Genomic DNA, 16,693 nt, shown 5'->3' with positions numbered 1-16,693 from the left:
CAACAATTATTTAATTAGCCATAATTTCTACAAAATAACTCAATTAACACCCAAAATAATTTCAACATGATTCAAATTAAACTTAAGCTAATTAAATTTAAAATTAACTTACTTTGGAGCGTTACACTTATATTTTAATTGATTTAAGCAATTTATTTCTATTATTATTAGATTAAATATTGATTTAAGCAATTTATTTCTATTATAATTATTTTATATTTTTTTAAATGTGAAGGAATATATATTTTCAATTTCTTCTAAAAAAATAATTTTTTGCTTCTTTTAACTTTCCCAGATTTTTCCTATTACTCGATTTCTAAAGAAATCCCGAACTCCCCCTCACCCAATATTCTCCCTTCTTCTACGATTTTCTCCGATCTTTCCGTCTTCGTTCGTCCAATCTTTCCGTCTTCTTCCCCGATTTTCTCACGCTCCGATCTTCGTTCGTCCGCCGCTCGCTCGTTCCGTCTCACGCTCCACGCCTTATGATGTACCGATATATAATTTCCCCGAAATCGTCGCCCAACCAATGGAATGTGAAACAGAAGACTCTCTTCCCTCCCTAGATTCCCCCCCCCGACGAAAACTTCTCTCTCTTTCTCTCATACATTTTTCCATCTCCGGAGCTGTTTCCTGCCGCCGTTACCTTCTGACTGGCTGTCCTCAGGTGGGTTTTCATGTTTCTCATCTCATGTTTCTCTATTGATTAGATCGAGCGACCATTACGTGAATTCTTTTTATCCGCATTTAGCAAATTTGATTTTTCGTGGCACTCAATGCAATGCAACTTCATTTCCTGCATCTATTAGGCACTTAACGAATCCCCCCTTTTCTTTTTGATGAATTTTGTTGTGGTTTGCTAGGGCTGTATGTGTGAAAGAATAGCATTCTAATTAATGACCATGAATCTGATAGTTTAATCAAGGACATACGTTTGTTAATTACATTTAAATTTTTTGTTTGACCGCTATATTACAATTGTTTGTTAATACCAAATTACTTGAAATTAACAATTTGGAGATTATTTGATGGTAGCACTACTTTGGATCTGTACGACTGTTTATGTATGTTGTTTGATCCTAGAGTCAAGTGTGTTTCTTTTACCTGATCTATCGTTTCTCTTCTTTTTGAATATTGTGGTGAATATCTGCCTCCAGCTCTGTAAGTGAAAGACAGGGGATTCCCCCGTAACTCTAGTTTATAGGCCACTGGACGGACCAATCCTTTCAAGGATTTTATAAGGTCCGAAATACTTAGAAAAAAGATTCTCATTCCTCTTCCTCCTTAAAGACAGTTGATGGTGTGGTCTTATCTTCAAAAAGACAGGATCCCCAACTTCATATTCCACATGTCGCCTCTTTTGATCAGCATATTTTTTCATCTGATCTTGTGCAAGCCTTAAGTGTTCTCTTAGAGACAGTAGTACCATGTTTCTTTCTCTCAACTGTTCATCCAAGGTAGCATTAGATGTTACCTGATCACCATAATAAAGCAAAGATGGAGGTTTTCGCCCATAAACTACTTGAAAAGGCGTCATGCCTAAAGCCCTATGGAAAGTGGTATTATACCAATACTTGGCCCATGGTAACCACTTAATCCACTCCTTAGGCTTTTCACTGCAAAAGCATCGCAAATATACCTCAACTCCTCTATTCACCACTTCCATTTGACCGTTGGATTGAGGGTGATACGCAGAACTTCAATTCAATCTTGTTCCACAAAACATTTTCCTCCAAAAATTGCTAAGAAACACCTTATCTCTATCCGATACAATGGATGTGGGAAATCCATGAAGTCGAACTACCTCCTTGACAAACAATTCAGCTACTGATTTTGCAAAATATGGATGTTTTAATGACAGGAAATGGCCATATTTACTCAGTCGATCTACTACTACAAATTTAACCTCGAAACCAGTCGCCTTAGGTAGACCATCCACAAAGTCCATGGATATGTCACTCCAAACTTGTGTAGGAATCTCCAATGGCAGCAATAATCCTACTGGAGACGGGCACAGAGGCCTATTCTGTTGACATTACCAAGCATTCAGCACAGTATCTTTTTATAATAGATTTCATCAATGATTGGAAGGTAGCCGGAGCATTAGTTAGCCCAAAGGGCATTACTAGAAACTCATAATGGCCTTCATGTGTCCGGAAAGCAGTCTTTTCCACATCTTCATCTGCCATTCTGATCTAATGATAGCCAGTCTTCAGATCAATCTTAGTAAATAACGATGTTCCTCCCAATTCATCAAATAATTCTTCCACTACAGGGATTGAAAATTTATCTGGAACCGTGACATTGTTCAGGGCTCGGTAATCTACACAAAACCGGTCTTATGACTCTCGAGCCTAACATCTCCCCAACCAGTTTTTTCATTTCTTCCTTTTGATGGTATGCATAACGGTATGGCCTGACATTTACAGGGTTAGTACCCTTTTTAAGGTGTATATGATGTTCTATACTCTTTCTGGGCGGAAGTTTCTTTGGCCACTCAAAGACATCATTGTACTGATTCAACATAGGAGCAATTCTTTCCTCTGTTTCTTTAGATTCTGTTGTTTCTTCGGCAGTTAGTCCATTCAGTTCAATCAACTCAAGTGATCTACATTCAATCAAATAACCATGATCTTGATCCTCCCAAGTCTTCAACAAATTTTTCAGACTTACTCTTGCCTTAGTAAGGCTCGGATCACCTTTGGTACAAATTTGTTTTCCATGATCATAGAAGGTTAATATGAAATTCTTCCAGTCTACCATTGTCACCCCTAGCGAATAAAGCCATTGCATACCAAGGATGATGTCTACCCCTCCAAGTTCTAGCAGTAGAAAATCCTCTTTTACTTCCCACTCATTCAATTTTACCTCCAAAGACTCACATACTCCCTTTCCTTTGATAGCCGTGCCTGAACCAAGTATTACACCATAATGAGCAGTCTCTTTAATTGGTAATTGTAAAGACTTTACCAATTTTTCAGGCACAAAATTATGTGTGGCACCACAGTCAATCAAGATTACAACCTCCCGGATCATTCACACCAACCACAGAGTTGATCGATAATTCCACACAGGCTGTAGTGTTATTTTTCACCTCTACCATCCTCAATTCTATACTCTCAGCTTCAACTTCTTCAACAATTTCAAGTTCTTCATTGTTACTATTGATCACAAACATTCTGAGTTTCCTTTGCTCTTTCATTTTGCACTCATGATCAGCCGAATATTTCTCATTACACCTGAAACAGAGTCCTTTTTCTCTTCTTAATTGATATTCTACATCAGGTAATCGCTTAGAAGTTCCTTCCTTGCGCACTTCTCCTGTATTTGGACTCCTTAGTGTAATGGTTCTTATTGGAAACGAAGTGTTTCCTTTGTTATCGTTGATGGATTGATTAGTTGTAGACTTCGCATTTGCTGCAGCTTGCGGAGGATATTTCTTGCCAGCGAATCCATTCAAATTTGCTTCGCCTTTAATAATCTCTCTGTTTTTCACCAACTGAGCGATCAACGTCATTTCGGCTAAACCTTTCGGTCTACAAAAAGCCGCTTCTGCTTGTCTCCATGGTAATATTCAAGTACAAAAGTTTCTTCTACGACTCTTTCTGGTAAATCCGACAAAGGAGCTACCAGCTTATCGAACAAATTCCTATATTCTTCTACTGTAGTTTCCTGCTGGATTCTCAAGAATCGGCCACAAATGGACCCCTCTCTAGTAGATCTAAATCTTACTAGTAGTCTCTTTTTCAAATTGGACTAGCTCACAAATTTCTCCCTCTCCTCTTGCGAGCGATACCAATTAAATGTAGGTCCATCAAAACTAATCGTAGAAACTAACATTGTCTGAGAGTCATATAGCTTATGTATTTGAAAATACCTTTCCGCGTAGAAAAGCCTGGAATCGAGATCGTCGCCGGTGAAGACCGACATTTCTACTTTCTTGAACTTACTTCGATCTCCTGAAATTTTGTCTGTATCGGCCTTTCTCTCTGTGCTGGTTTCTCTGATTTCTCGACTAGAAGTTGCTTCATTCTCTTTCGCATTTGCTTCCATGTACGACAATATGGCCTACTGTTGCTTCTTCAATTCCATACTCTTTGTAAGTTCGATCAACGTTGCTTCGATTACCGACATCTTACTCAACTCCTTAATTCCATCTTCTCTTCGATTCTTGTCTACACCATCGTCACTTCTCCTTTTCGGATCGATCTTTCTCTGATACCAATATGGTAGATACTGAACTATTCGAAAATAATTTCTGAATTGTATTGATAGAATGAAATCGATTACAATATAGATTGAATTGAGTGAAACTCAATTCAATTACAAGAAATCTCTTGTCTTCTCCTCTCAGGAAGAACAAGCCCACTAAACTCTCAAAACTTCACGAGAAACATTTCCTGCCCAAACACTCTATTTATACTAGCTAACACCGACCTCCCTCTAACATAACAGACTTCTAACAAACTTACTATTAAAAGTCTTTTATTACAATATTGCCACTCCCACCACACCTTATTTCTTCTGCTATACTGGAATACTGGAATATTATTGGAGGTCTATCAAATACTCAAGTCTCTATTGTATCGTTTGATACCCAGATTTCTCAAATACACTTCCCTTGGGGTTTTATAACTTGCATTAGCTAGGCATTTAATGGGGAGTTAAGAAAAGATTATATTCCTAGCATGAACTTGAATCTTTAATGCCAATGACTGGATCTGGATAAAACACAAAACTCTCATGGTTCTGCTTGTTTTCCTTTTCTTCTTCTAGCTTCTTTTTGGTTCTTGGGTGTAATGTACTTGGACAAAGCAGGGTTCTTGGATCCTACTCCTTTTACCAACATTGACCTTAATAAATTTGTTGACCCGAAGAGAAACCGTTCGATTATTTTTCTTTAGAAATGGGTGCAATGTGATATTTCATGTTATTGTATAACATGATTTAGGCGATTTTGCAACTTGTAATTATGTGTTTTCTTCATCTACTTAATTGACATGTTCCTTCTTCTGGGCTTGTTAGTTGCATGGATGCTAAATGGTATATGGTTGATGGAACACAGGTGCAAGATTCATTTCCATTCTCAATTGGCTTCTCATCAGATGCAGGCCTAATTTGCTTAGGAATAAATAACGTACTAATTCCCAAAGGCCAGCACATTCCAAGTACTAAAATTCTATCATTCCAGCGCAATAGTTTATTCCACTTGGAAGCAGTCTATAGTAACCCGGATGAACTACCTCCTGGCATGTCTTCAAAAATTGGTTGCTTTACAGTATGTTCACTTTTAATCTTTTTTATTTATTATTGTTATCATTGAAGTAGTTCTTGTCGAGTCGGAAGGCTTTTCAACTGCTGCAGTGTTCAGAAACTACTCGAGAGAGTGTGTTAACCTGTTTCTGTTTCTTTTTTAATTTTTCTTAGGTTGGATTGGAATTGATTGTTAAATGTTAAGTCATTTGAGATGTAGATTTTTCCTTTCCAAGGCTCAAACAACTCGAATTCAAGGGTTAAAGTCAGAGTTCAATTAAATATGAATGGCATCACTACTGTTGAATCAGCTACAGTAAGTAATATTTCCGTCAGACTTCCCACTGTTTACTAGAAATTTCTAAGTATTTATATGAACTATGAATTTAGATTATAGAGGATACTATAGATCAACAAATTCCTAGGAGAGATGCTACTCACTCGAACACAGAGAAGATGGAGACCGAGTTTGTTGATTCTTCCCATTCAGAGGTATTGAAGAGATTCCTTTCAGTACTCAAAAAGCTTTATATGCATCAGAAATATGGATTTGCTGTTGATTCTATATTTTGGAAATGCCAGCTTTATATGCATCAGAAATATGGATTTGCTGTTGATTCTATATTTTGGAAATGCCTATACTCTCTCTCCCCCCTCCCTCCCTACCTCTCTCTCTCGGGAGACATGCCAATACTATCTTAGATCATATTATGTTTCTTATCTTCCAACTTTTCTTTCCCTGGAAATTTGTCTCTCATCTCTTTCAGTGTACTTCACAAAAAATTGGTGTCTTTAAATAAATTGATTTATTGCATTTGTCCAGTCTAATGTTTCAAGAAAAGCTAGGGGCACAAGGAGGATTGACATACCAGTTATATGATACAATGTTGTTATTTCAATTGCTACCACGCACCAACTTTTAGATCAAATGAGACAGAGAAGGTTATTTCTATTTTTGTTGTATGATACAATGTTGTATAACATTTTCTGAACCAGAAGTTTTCCATTTCAATCTCTTCTCTTTGCTTATTCTATTCTTCCACTTTTCTTAGTTGGTGGATCCTATAATTAACCGATACGAAAGAAGCTAGAGCACAAACTAAAGCACGTCAGTTAAAGCGTATTTCTGACTATAGAGACTTTGGGGATTCAATTTCACGTCAAGTTCGAGCATTGGTAAATGACTAATAACCTTTTGTATTACATTCTTTGAAGATTTTCCGTGATGTTTTTGTTTTAACGTTTTTGATTCGATACTAGACTTGGAAATTAGTCCTCAATCAACTAATTAGTCCTTATTTCTGTATGTCACTACTTTAAGTAGGTAACAGTTTGATATTCTTTTGTAGGTCGTTCAAACTTATCGAAGAAGAAAATACCAATCTGGAAGGTCGTGAAGGTATGAGAATATCTCTGTTAGTATAATCATTATTTTTAAATGATTCTTTTTTTTGGGGGGGGGGGGGGGATGAGGAGGATGTACCTCAAAGTTGGTTATCTTTCCGGTACTAAATTTCTTTCTATCCTCACAGGTCTACCTCATTGATTTACGAAAAATAGACGCAAACTACAAGTATATCAAAACAGACTAATGCTTAAACTACAATCAAACTAAACTAAAGAAAACAAAAGCATTTACTATTCAAAGCATTCGAATTAGCTAAAAGATCAAATAAGGCACGAGTGAAAAAAAATTAATTACCAACATTGATCTCAATCGAAAACCAACATGCATCACATTCTGAAGATATTGTGCTTCACATAACACTCCAAATAGCTATCCCAGAAAAGAAACATAATATTATAAAGCCTTCAAAACAAGCTCTTTTGGCAACTGTTTGAAGGCACATATATTAGGAAACTTTCTTAACTACCAGTTCCATTTCAAATTATAGAAAGGTGGTAGTCTCATATAAATATCCCACTTCCTTTTAAATCACCCATTAAAAAGTTTAATCATTAAAAAGTTTGTTTATGGTTGAACAAGAAAAACCATGAGGGTTAAATTAAAACAACCGAATATAATTAAAAAGGCAACCTACAAATTCATTCACATAAATGTGGCCAAAATAAGAAAGAGGATTTGGGTCATACCACTCCTACAAATATTGAGAAGGCATAAATGTAACCAATTCTACGTGGATCTCCACGTCGCATGCACTGCACATATGCAAATTTAAAAAAAAAAAAAAATTTAGAAAAGATACTGACCATCTCCACTAGGTGGACACCCCCTTAGCACCTTCATCATTCACACTTCATTAATATATGAGACGAAAACAAGAGAAGTAAGGAAGAGGACCAACAACAACAACAGTTGGAGGGCTAGAGGTAAGACCAAGCAATACAAGAAACTAAAAAGCATTAAGATTGAGAGCAATAGAAGTAGCACTATAATTTGAAAATAGCGATGATCTACTGGCCTAAAAACCCGAAAGAGCGTAAATATCCACCCAAAGATTGATTGTAGAGCTGTCCTTTTCATTGAAAATACAATTGTTTCTCTCCAACCAAATATCCCATAGCACAGTCGAGATGGTATTGAATTTGATGATACCCTTTTTGTTTTTTTGATTCATATCGCACATTCAGAGCACATAGTGGAGACACTGTGGTGCTGCACTTTGCATAATAGGAGACTTTCAACCTTTGCCCAAAACACTTGTGGAATACGACAGCTAATGAAAATATGGTCAAGGTCGTCGGAGCTGTTTTGGCATAGGATACACTAGTTTGGATTCTGATGAAGACTTGAGATTTTTCTTTGAAGAACCTCAACAGTGTTTAAGCATTTGTGAATAAGAGATCAAATGAAAAATCTACATTTTTGGGACCTTTTGATTTTCAGAGCTGGTTGAAAATGCCATTGCTATAATTTGAAAGAGGGTCTTGATCAATGTTGATAATATATCTTTTAATAGAAGCAATAGAGAAGCTGCCATTTGAGTTTAATTTCCAGATGGGAGTATCTTTGCCTCTCTCTTCATTTGGGCGAGTGAATGCTTAATTTCCTCCCATTGTTGAGGTTCAATGCTGCCCAAGGGTCTCCTAAGAAGAAAATCCCAATCAAAGGAAACAGAGTTCCAAGCATCTTTTATTGAGCCATCCAGAATAGTGGAGAGAGCAAATAATCTTGGATATTTCAAAGATAAAAGGGCCATCGATATTCCAGTTGCCTTTCCAAAAAGTGGGACTTCCCCATTGTTAACTTGCCATTTAATATGAGAATTGAACTAATCAATATCTTTTACAATATTCCTCCAAGAGTTTCAAAGAACTATGTTTTGCAATCGTAAGAATTTCATGAATAGCAGATTGTGTATATTTTGCAAGCATAACTCTTTTCCAGAGGGGGACTATTTTTAGAATCTCCGTAGCCATTTACAGAGAAAGAAATTTGTGTCCACCAGTTTATGAATACCTAAACCTCCATTTTCTTTTGGAGTAGTAATTTTTGACCATCTCAGGAGATGCGTGAGCTTGTCCTCGCTACGATTTTTCCAAAGAAAATTAAGCCACAATTTCTCAATTGATATACAAATGTCAATGGGGGCTTTGAAAACAGACAACTTATATGTAGGAAGGCTGATTAGAGTTGAGTGAAAAAGAGTTCAACTTCCCTCCCTTGGAAAGATAAGAGTATTTCCAACTATTCAACTTTTTGTGGATTTTCTCAGTAATATTATCCTAGAAATGAGCAGAGGATGATTTGCCACCCAATGGAACACCAAGATAATTGATGGACAGGTACTTTTTTTGGATCCCCCAACTATTTGCTATCTCATCAACTCTATTAGAATCCACATTTATAGGTGATAAGGATGATTTTGAAAGATTAATATTGAGCCCCGAAGCTTCTTCAATGAGGAAAATAGCATTCTTAAGGTTGGATATATAATCTTCATTATCTTCCACAAATATGAGGATATCATCAGCAAATAAAATATGTGTGAGATTACATCCATCATTGATGAAAACACCCTTGATTTTATCCTGCCTTTGCAAGTGTAATAAAATTCTACTAAAATAATCCATGACAAGGACATATAAATGAGGAAAGAGGTCACCTTGACGAATAGTACTTTTTGAAGGTTTGATTCTCCCTCTAGGTCTTCCATTAATAAGGACATAGTAGTGCACATTGCTAAGACATGACTGCATCTAAGATCTCCACTGATTGGAACAATTTTTCTTCAATAGAAAGTAGTCGATGAAACCCCATTGAATTTTGTTAAAATCCTTTTCAATATCAAGCTTTATAACATAACCTTTCACGTTTTTCATTTTCCAATAATCAATGGCATCATGTGCAATGAGAATAGCATCCGTGTTTGTCTTTCTTGATGAAAGCTATTTGATAACCAGAGATGGAATGAGGGAGAGTTTCTTCTAGTCTGTTTGCCATAATTTTTAGCCATAAGCTTATAGAGAGCAACAGTGAGGCTAATAGGCTAATAGGTAATTCCCACGTTTGCAACATTTATTTTTTTGAGCAATATAAGTCTCATTAACACCACCAATTGATAATCCGTAAATAGTTAGAGATAGGAGACCATTTCAAGTTGTTAATCAGCCAAGCCACCTATTTGTTTTCAGAGTAGATATTAGAGAAACGATTAACAGACACTTTCTCAATGGAATTGTTTGTGTTACAAATTTCACCGAAATTATTATGTATGCTAGAAATGGAGCTTCTTCTTTTCCTAGCATTACGTATTTTATGAAAAAAGGGCGTATTCTCATCACCATCAACAAGCCATAAGATTTTGCATCTTTGGGCCCAGATCTGAGCTTCTTTGTGGAATTGATTACTAAGATTAGATTTGAGAGCAAGCCGACGAGAGCTATTCACATCCTTTTAGTTATTTTCCTTTTCAAGCTTATCAATATCATCAATTTCTTTGATCCATTTCTTCTTTTCAGCCTCAGAGTTGGAGTTCTTGTTTTAAGCCCAATTTCGAATTTGAGTGTTGAGCTGCTTGAATCTTAGGAACATAATTGACAACATGTTTTTTGGAGTAATATTAAAATATTAAAAATGGTTTTTGTCAATTTCAAAAATGTTTTTAATAATTCAAAATCAATTTAAATGGTATGAAAGATGCATTCATTCAAAAGTGAAAATAAACCTACCTATTGAGATGTTAATTACAAAAGAGAAAAAAAAAAAAAAAACAAAAACAAAAATGGGAATTAACCAACCTCTAGAAGTTTATTCAAAATGACAGGTCCCACAAATTGAGAATCTACAAGTCCCAACTTATTAGTCAAATAGGAGTAGTAATATAATAAAATATATTAATAACGCTAAATATAAAGCAAAAAATTTCTTAAGTATTTGCCATTCCCAATTTTTTTTTTCTAAATGTTCTATTTATTTATATGTTGAGGGATAAGATTGTGTATTACCTTCCAAAGAATGAACGTTAACCATAAAGACATAAAGAATGAGGTACAAATTAAAACTAGTTGTATTTTGTAGTATATATATGCTAAATAAAACTATAGAAAACATTCAATAATTCATTTAAGATACACACAATTCACTTCCAGCTGCTAAAATTTCAAAGAAGTTTCATTATGATAACATGACCCTATCAATTAGCTAGATTAAATTTGGAGGATAATTTCATTGCTAAATTTATCATACCCCAAAGAATGAATGTTACAATGGTCTAATCTAAATTCACTATTTTTTCATAAATAGCCTAATGTGCTAAGATTTTTAAAAAATGTCGTGCTCAATTGTCTCATAAACCCATAATAATTATGATGGTTTAAAAAAATGAAAAATATATTTTTGAGAAAAATATAGAATCACATCTAAAATAAATATTTTTTTATCAACAATTTATTTTCAAATGGACGACCAAGCTTGAGGGTTTACATATACTGAATATAGCACAATCTATATTGAAGAAAAGTTATAAGATTGGAAATTATGGAATTAAAAAAAGTTTCAAGATGGGAAATTATGTAATTAAAAAAATTTATAGCGAATATAACAGTATATATTGAAAAAAAGTTACAAGGTAAGAAACTATATAATTAAAAAAGTTATCACGAATACACCACATAACATCTTACTAAAAAGTAGTTAAATATACTATAAAAAGCTAATTACATACAAAAATATTGAAAAAAATAATATATACTTAAAAAACTCATTGCATATAATGATACATTACTGTGTATATAATACAGTATATATCGAAACAAATACATTATAGTAAAGAGTTAGAATTTTGAAAATTAATTAGGGTAGATGTAGTATATGATAATGAGATATATATGAAAATCAGCATAGTGAAGGCTATACCTCTAAATCTTTCCTAATTAATAATTGAGAATCCAAGTTTATAAGCAACCTCTACTTTAATAATTGAGAATCGAAGTTTATAAGCAACCGCTACTTAAAAGCCTATTATTCCTTCAATTCTATATGCTACTGCATTCCTCTTTCATTCCTAATGTTCAGATTCTTGACTAAAATCCTTGATTTTGAGGGAGATTTTGTGTTAATTAAGTTGTTGATGTAATCAAATTTCACCGTAACTCATCATCTAAAATTTTGGGTCACAATTTGTAATTTAACATAGTATCAAAACTACATTTGTTAGTAGTTGGACAAGACCGGTAAAAAAGAACCCGAGGGTTAAATTGAAGACTTCCCAAGTGCGTCAAGTTGTGTTCAAAGATAAAGTGGGTTGAAGTCATGAACTACGACCAATATGACCATTCTATTGTTGAGTACTCGTGAGCCTAAACTCGAGGTTATTATTACAAAACAAACATATTCCTAAAATAATTGCACGTTTCTTTTAAATTAAGAGAAGAAGAAAAAGATGCCATAAAAAAGACTAGAAAAAGTATAAGTAATATATAAGAAACTAAAAGCTTCTTCGAACGAAAACTAAAGCTGCTGTTGTTGTTGTTGAGTGGGAGAGGTAAACAAACACATCGATTGAATGATGTTTCAGTTGGTCCCATATATCCAATTTCCATACATCATTCTTTGTCAACGGTCTTTTGTATCCTATCTTCATTATGTGATTCATCCATGCGAAAGTCATTTTTAGTAAATTAATGGGAGCCACAATTAAAGGAACAAACATTAAATTCATTACTTTTGATTAGGGAGATAAGCGGACGCAAACTGCTAATCACATGATCTGCCATAGGATAAGTGTTTGGGTTACCAATTTTAAGTGGGTCGATATATATCACTCACTCTATATTTGGGCTCCAATTATATATATTTTTTTTGGTATTTTCAACTATTATAACCTACAATTAAATGTAGTTTTACCAATTCAAATTTCGGTTACAATGTTTATTCTTTCCTACTAGTCCTCTATTTATCTCTTTCTTACATAGTTTTACTATTTTCTGCCCACACAATAAAATAGCCTACACTCGAAACATGGACTATATTATAACTCACAAGCTACAATATTTATTAGTTATAACAACCAACTCAATGCCCCAAATACCTCCTTAATCTATTTTTTTTCATTTATTAAACTCACCGTGTTTGTATACATCGGTTATTTCAATACAATGCATATTTGTTCCATATTCAAAATTCCATTTTTATTTCTTTTATTTTTGTTATTATATCTTTATAAATTTATTGTTTTCAAAGGTACAATTCGAGCTGCATTATTTTTCTAGTTTTTAGTCTTTGTAAATATGTGCATATTAGTTTGTTAATATATATATATATATATTGTATGTACTACAATCTTTATCTGTTGTCTTCATGTCTTGGTGGAAAAAAAAAAGAAAAGAAAAAACATAAAATATCGATCTTTATCGTTAAAGGTAATAATATCACAGGATGTTGTGAAATTGATACTGACTTGAATATAAGTTTGCTTGTCGCTCAGGACATAGATGTTCTCCTTGGACAAGTTCTTCATTTTCTCAAGTATCCACGAATTCATAAGTAATCACATCTGTACCTCCATTATAGAGAACATCCAAACTAGAAAAATATGCAAGTAAGAGAACACCAAATAAAGTCTGCATACGGTTAATAAAATCCCTTGTAAGAGCTAGCTAACAATGTGGTGGAACAAGATAAAATCTAACAATATAACAATTGAGGTGGAACAAGATAAAATCTAACAATATAACAATATGTACTCTAAAAGCCACATGTCACATTTGTATGTGGGGTTGCCTGATCGGCTGTACCACACTCAACCTCTTTCTTTCTTTCCTAAATTTGAGTAATATAAGACAAACATGCTTGGTAGAAGACTTCAATGATGTACAAACATAGAATATATCTGAAAAAGACAAACACACCAATGGTCAGTTCTTATTGAGTCTTTGAATATGAAACTTATTTCACATCTGTCTAATACATATAACACTCGGTTCAATTTCTAATTAATATAGTTATTTTATTTTATTTTCTTTTAATTAGGATGCCATCAAAATTTAAAGAGGTGGAATGCGTAACTAATAAAAGTGAAACCAAATTTGAAGCTTTTGGTGGCCATTTGTTTTCTTTTCCTCTCTTTAATTATCTCTTCATTCTTGACAGTGGCCAATGATACATTACTTATTGCCTTTTTGAGTTATGATTTCAATTTTGATTATGTTCAATTGCTTGAGAATTCTGGATTTCACATCAAGACTTGGCTATTACATCTTCAAAATTGAAATTGTGCATAAAGAATGAAGTTTGTTATGAACTTATACTCAAGTTGTGAACTCCAATCATAAAAATGAAAAACAAAAATTATATGGATATAGATTCACACCCAAATTCATTACAAGCTACTGCCTTTTTATATGGTAGTTGTTTTATCTTCTATGACAGAGGATTGGCTAGGCAACCTAAGTGGGGTCACTTGAGAGATGTTCATAAAGCTATAAAGATGTGCGAAAAAGCATTAGTGAGTACAAATCCTGTAGTTACTTCTCTTGGTCAAAATTAGGAGGTTAGTTCTTCCAATCAAACACTTTCAAACAAGAAATACTTCTCATTGATATAATAATAAAAACGATACAAACTTTAAAAGGGACAGAAGGACAAAAATACAAACAAACCAAATACAACCATAGATCATATTAGCTAGGATGGACACACCTTTGAAAACAAACAGACGTCAAACAATAATTATTTGGAGTCAAGATAGGTTAGGCCACTGATCACAGTTGTGATGACTTTATACAAAGAAAGCCAAATCATATGGAGGAAGAAAATGGCATATTGTAGCTCCACCCGGTTTCACCTTCAGATATTTGAAAGCAAAATGTTTTGGATCCCAACCGGAGGTGTCGTTATGGCAAACTGCCAAAACATTGGCCCTCTTTCCATCCTTATCAATAAAACCAACCTCATAGACTCGCGTTCCCCGATTTGAATGGCAATAAAACACGGCATATGGGTATGTTTCCTTATGGCAAAGAAGGTTGTTTACCTTCGACTTCTCCACCACCGTTGAAACTTGTGAATACGTTGGGTTCATTCCGTCCTCCACTGTAGCTGACATTACCTTAACTTCCTTCCCCATCTTCATGATCACCACATCCACCATGCTCTCTAATGACGTTGCACAATACCTTTCTTCCCCCTTGATAGGAGGAACTTCACAATCCATAATTGTGTTTTCTATCAATTTTGCTTCGTCGGTATTGGGTTTTATTGAGAATCTGGCAAGGATGTCTAATAGTTTGTTCGAAGAAAAGGGATATTTGTTTGCAGCCACTCGCACCAAGAAAGGGGAATTTTTTGATGAAATATTTAGAAAATACAAGTTATATGTTGAACCAATAGATAACATATTGTCTAAGAAGAAGATGCTTGAAACATTACTGTTTTGTGAATGAGGATGATCGACATACGCATATTTTTGACCAGCATTTTCCTCAATATAAAGAGATGGGCTTCCGTTGTGACTCTTCGGGGAGAAAAAGAAATCTGCAAGGCATGGTTACCCATCAAATCAATATTACTTATTAAAACATTTTTTTTTAGAAAAAAATGCACCTGGTTGAAGAAGAGCAAGAATTGCTTTTGGCAGTGGAGTGGTAGGAAGCATAGACTCCCAATATAATTTTGGAGAGATAGTAGTGAGGGCCAAACTATGCCCAATACCAATAATAGTGATCTGTAGTTCAAAAAAAAAAAAAAAAACAACAGTGAGATTGAGGTTATAATGAAACGAAGAAGAAGAAAATTATTGTGTATTGTTGATTACCAATAGAAACAGGATGTTGAAAGACTCCATTGCTTGAATGATGATGGAAATTGCTTGGATGATAACGAAAACACTTGAGAATGAGATTGTTTGAAAGTGGTGAAAGATAAGAGTGAGATTGTTTGAAAGTGATGAAAGATAAGAGTAAGGATGATCATATTTATAGTAGCCAAGAGAGAGAAAGGTAAAGATGCCTTACCAAGTGAATCCATCAATATGTTTGATCATTTCTACCATTTATTAGTTAGTGTAAGTTTTATCTTTTTATAAAAATTAACACAAAATGTTTATATATTTGCAATTTATATAAAAATGGGTACATAATCAAATGTTGTTTGTACTACTTATGAACCAAAAAAGATCTAAATCGAAGCATATTTTTCGTTTTTCTTGTCAAAATTATATTATTATAGGACAGTACATACATTTATTTTATGCATGTAGGTATGTAGGTAGGTAAGTAGGTACGTATGTACGTGCATATGTATGTGAATATTACATGAATTGAGTGTACAATTGAGTTTACAATAGAAATATGTCTTACCAAATAAATGGATGAATCAATCTTCTTTTTTTCTTTTTATAAATATTAGAAACAATAGATTTATATATTTGCAATATTTCGTAAAAATATGTATAAAGAAAGATTCAAATCGAATTTTCCTTTTTGTTTTGAACGTTAATATTATTATAGAGCAATATTTACAAATTTTATAATTTTAAAATGTTGCTTTATTTATATTTTTTATTTAAATTTTGTTTAAATATTTAAATATTTTAGCCGCTAGAATTTAAATAGTTTTTCAGTATCAAATTAGTAGTAATCCTTATCACCTTTATTTATACCCTTAATTTACTAGGGTGTTGAGAGAGTTATTATAGTTCACTCAACTCTTTTCAACCTAAAGCCATAACACCCTTAATTTTAATTATATAAAAAAAAACAAAATTCAAATGGCTACGGACTAAAATCTAAATAAATAAAATAAAGGATAATAAGAGATATAACAATGTTTTTAGGGGTTATTTTGAAAAAATGGTAAAACCATTTAGTATTTTTTGCAATATGCACGTGTGACGTGCATGTTATTTTGTAAAATACCAAAATACCTACATTTGATGACTGTAATTATTTCAATACTTGCGTTCTTATTAGAGTGTCTCAAATGTAATTAATTTGTGTAATTAATTTTGACGTGTAGAGGTATAGCAACCAACCTTTC

General features: G+C 33.7%; 1 protein-coding gene across 13 annotated transcripts; it reads left to right on the top strand.

Moving 5' to 3' along the window:
* Window positions 1–282: 282 nt before the first annotated feature.
* Window positions 283–16,030, top strand: LOC127149459 (heat shock 70 kDa protein 16-like). 13 transcript variants are annotated; one of them, XR_007821074.1, is made up of 8 exons: window positions 283–667; window positions 5,066–5,278; window positions 5,428–5,569; window positions 5,644–5,745; window positions 6,077–6,195; window positions 6,306–6,429; window positions 6,603–6,652; window positions 15,131–16,030. XR_007821074.1 is itself a non-coding variant. In XM_051084968.1 (8 exons), exons 1-5 carry the CDS (start codon window positions 530–532, stop codon window positions 6,131–6,133), a joined length of 606 nt encoding a protein of 201 aa, XP_050940925.1. In that variant the 5' UTR covers window positions 283–529; the 3' UTR covers window positions 6,134–6,195; window positions 6,306–6,429; window positions 6,603–6,652; window positions 15,131–16,030. The 13 variants fall into 13 exon arrangements, 5 of the variants coding, with proteins under 5 accessions (XP_050940925.1, XP_050940926.1, XP_050940928.1 ...); XR_007821071.1 differs by having other exon boundaries at window positions 14,089–16,030; XR_007821072.1 differs by lacking the exon at window positions 15,131–16,030 and adding an exon at window positions 13,688–14,051.
* The last annotated feature ends 663 nt before the right edge of the window (window positions 16,031–16,693 follow it).

Source organism: Cucumis melo, chromosome 5 (genome assembly GCF_025177605.1).
Source record: "Cucumis melo cultivar AY chromosome 5, USDA_Cmelo_AY_1.0, whole genome shotgun sequence".
NCBI classification, from domain to species: domain Eukaryota; kingdom Viridiplantae; phylum Streptophyta; class Magnoliopsida; order Cucurbitales; family Cucurbitaceae; genus Cucumis; species Cucumis melo.
This window is presented reverse-complemented; position numbering and strand designations above follow the sequence as displayed.

Coding starts and splice junctions, on each gene's coding strand:
- LOC127149459 (XM_051084968.1), top strand. CDS start 530: ATGGAATGTGAAACAGAAGACTCTCTTCCCTCCCTAGATTCCCCCCCC. Junction 668..5,065: donor TTCTGACTGGCTGTCCTCAG/GTGGGTTTTCAT, acceptor GATGGAACACAG/GTGCAAGATTCATTTCCATT. Junction 5,279..5,473: donor CAAAAATTGGTTGCTTTACA/GTATGTTCACTT, acceptor TTTGAGATGTAG/ATTTTTCCTTTCCAAGGCTC.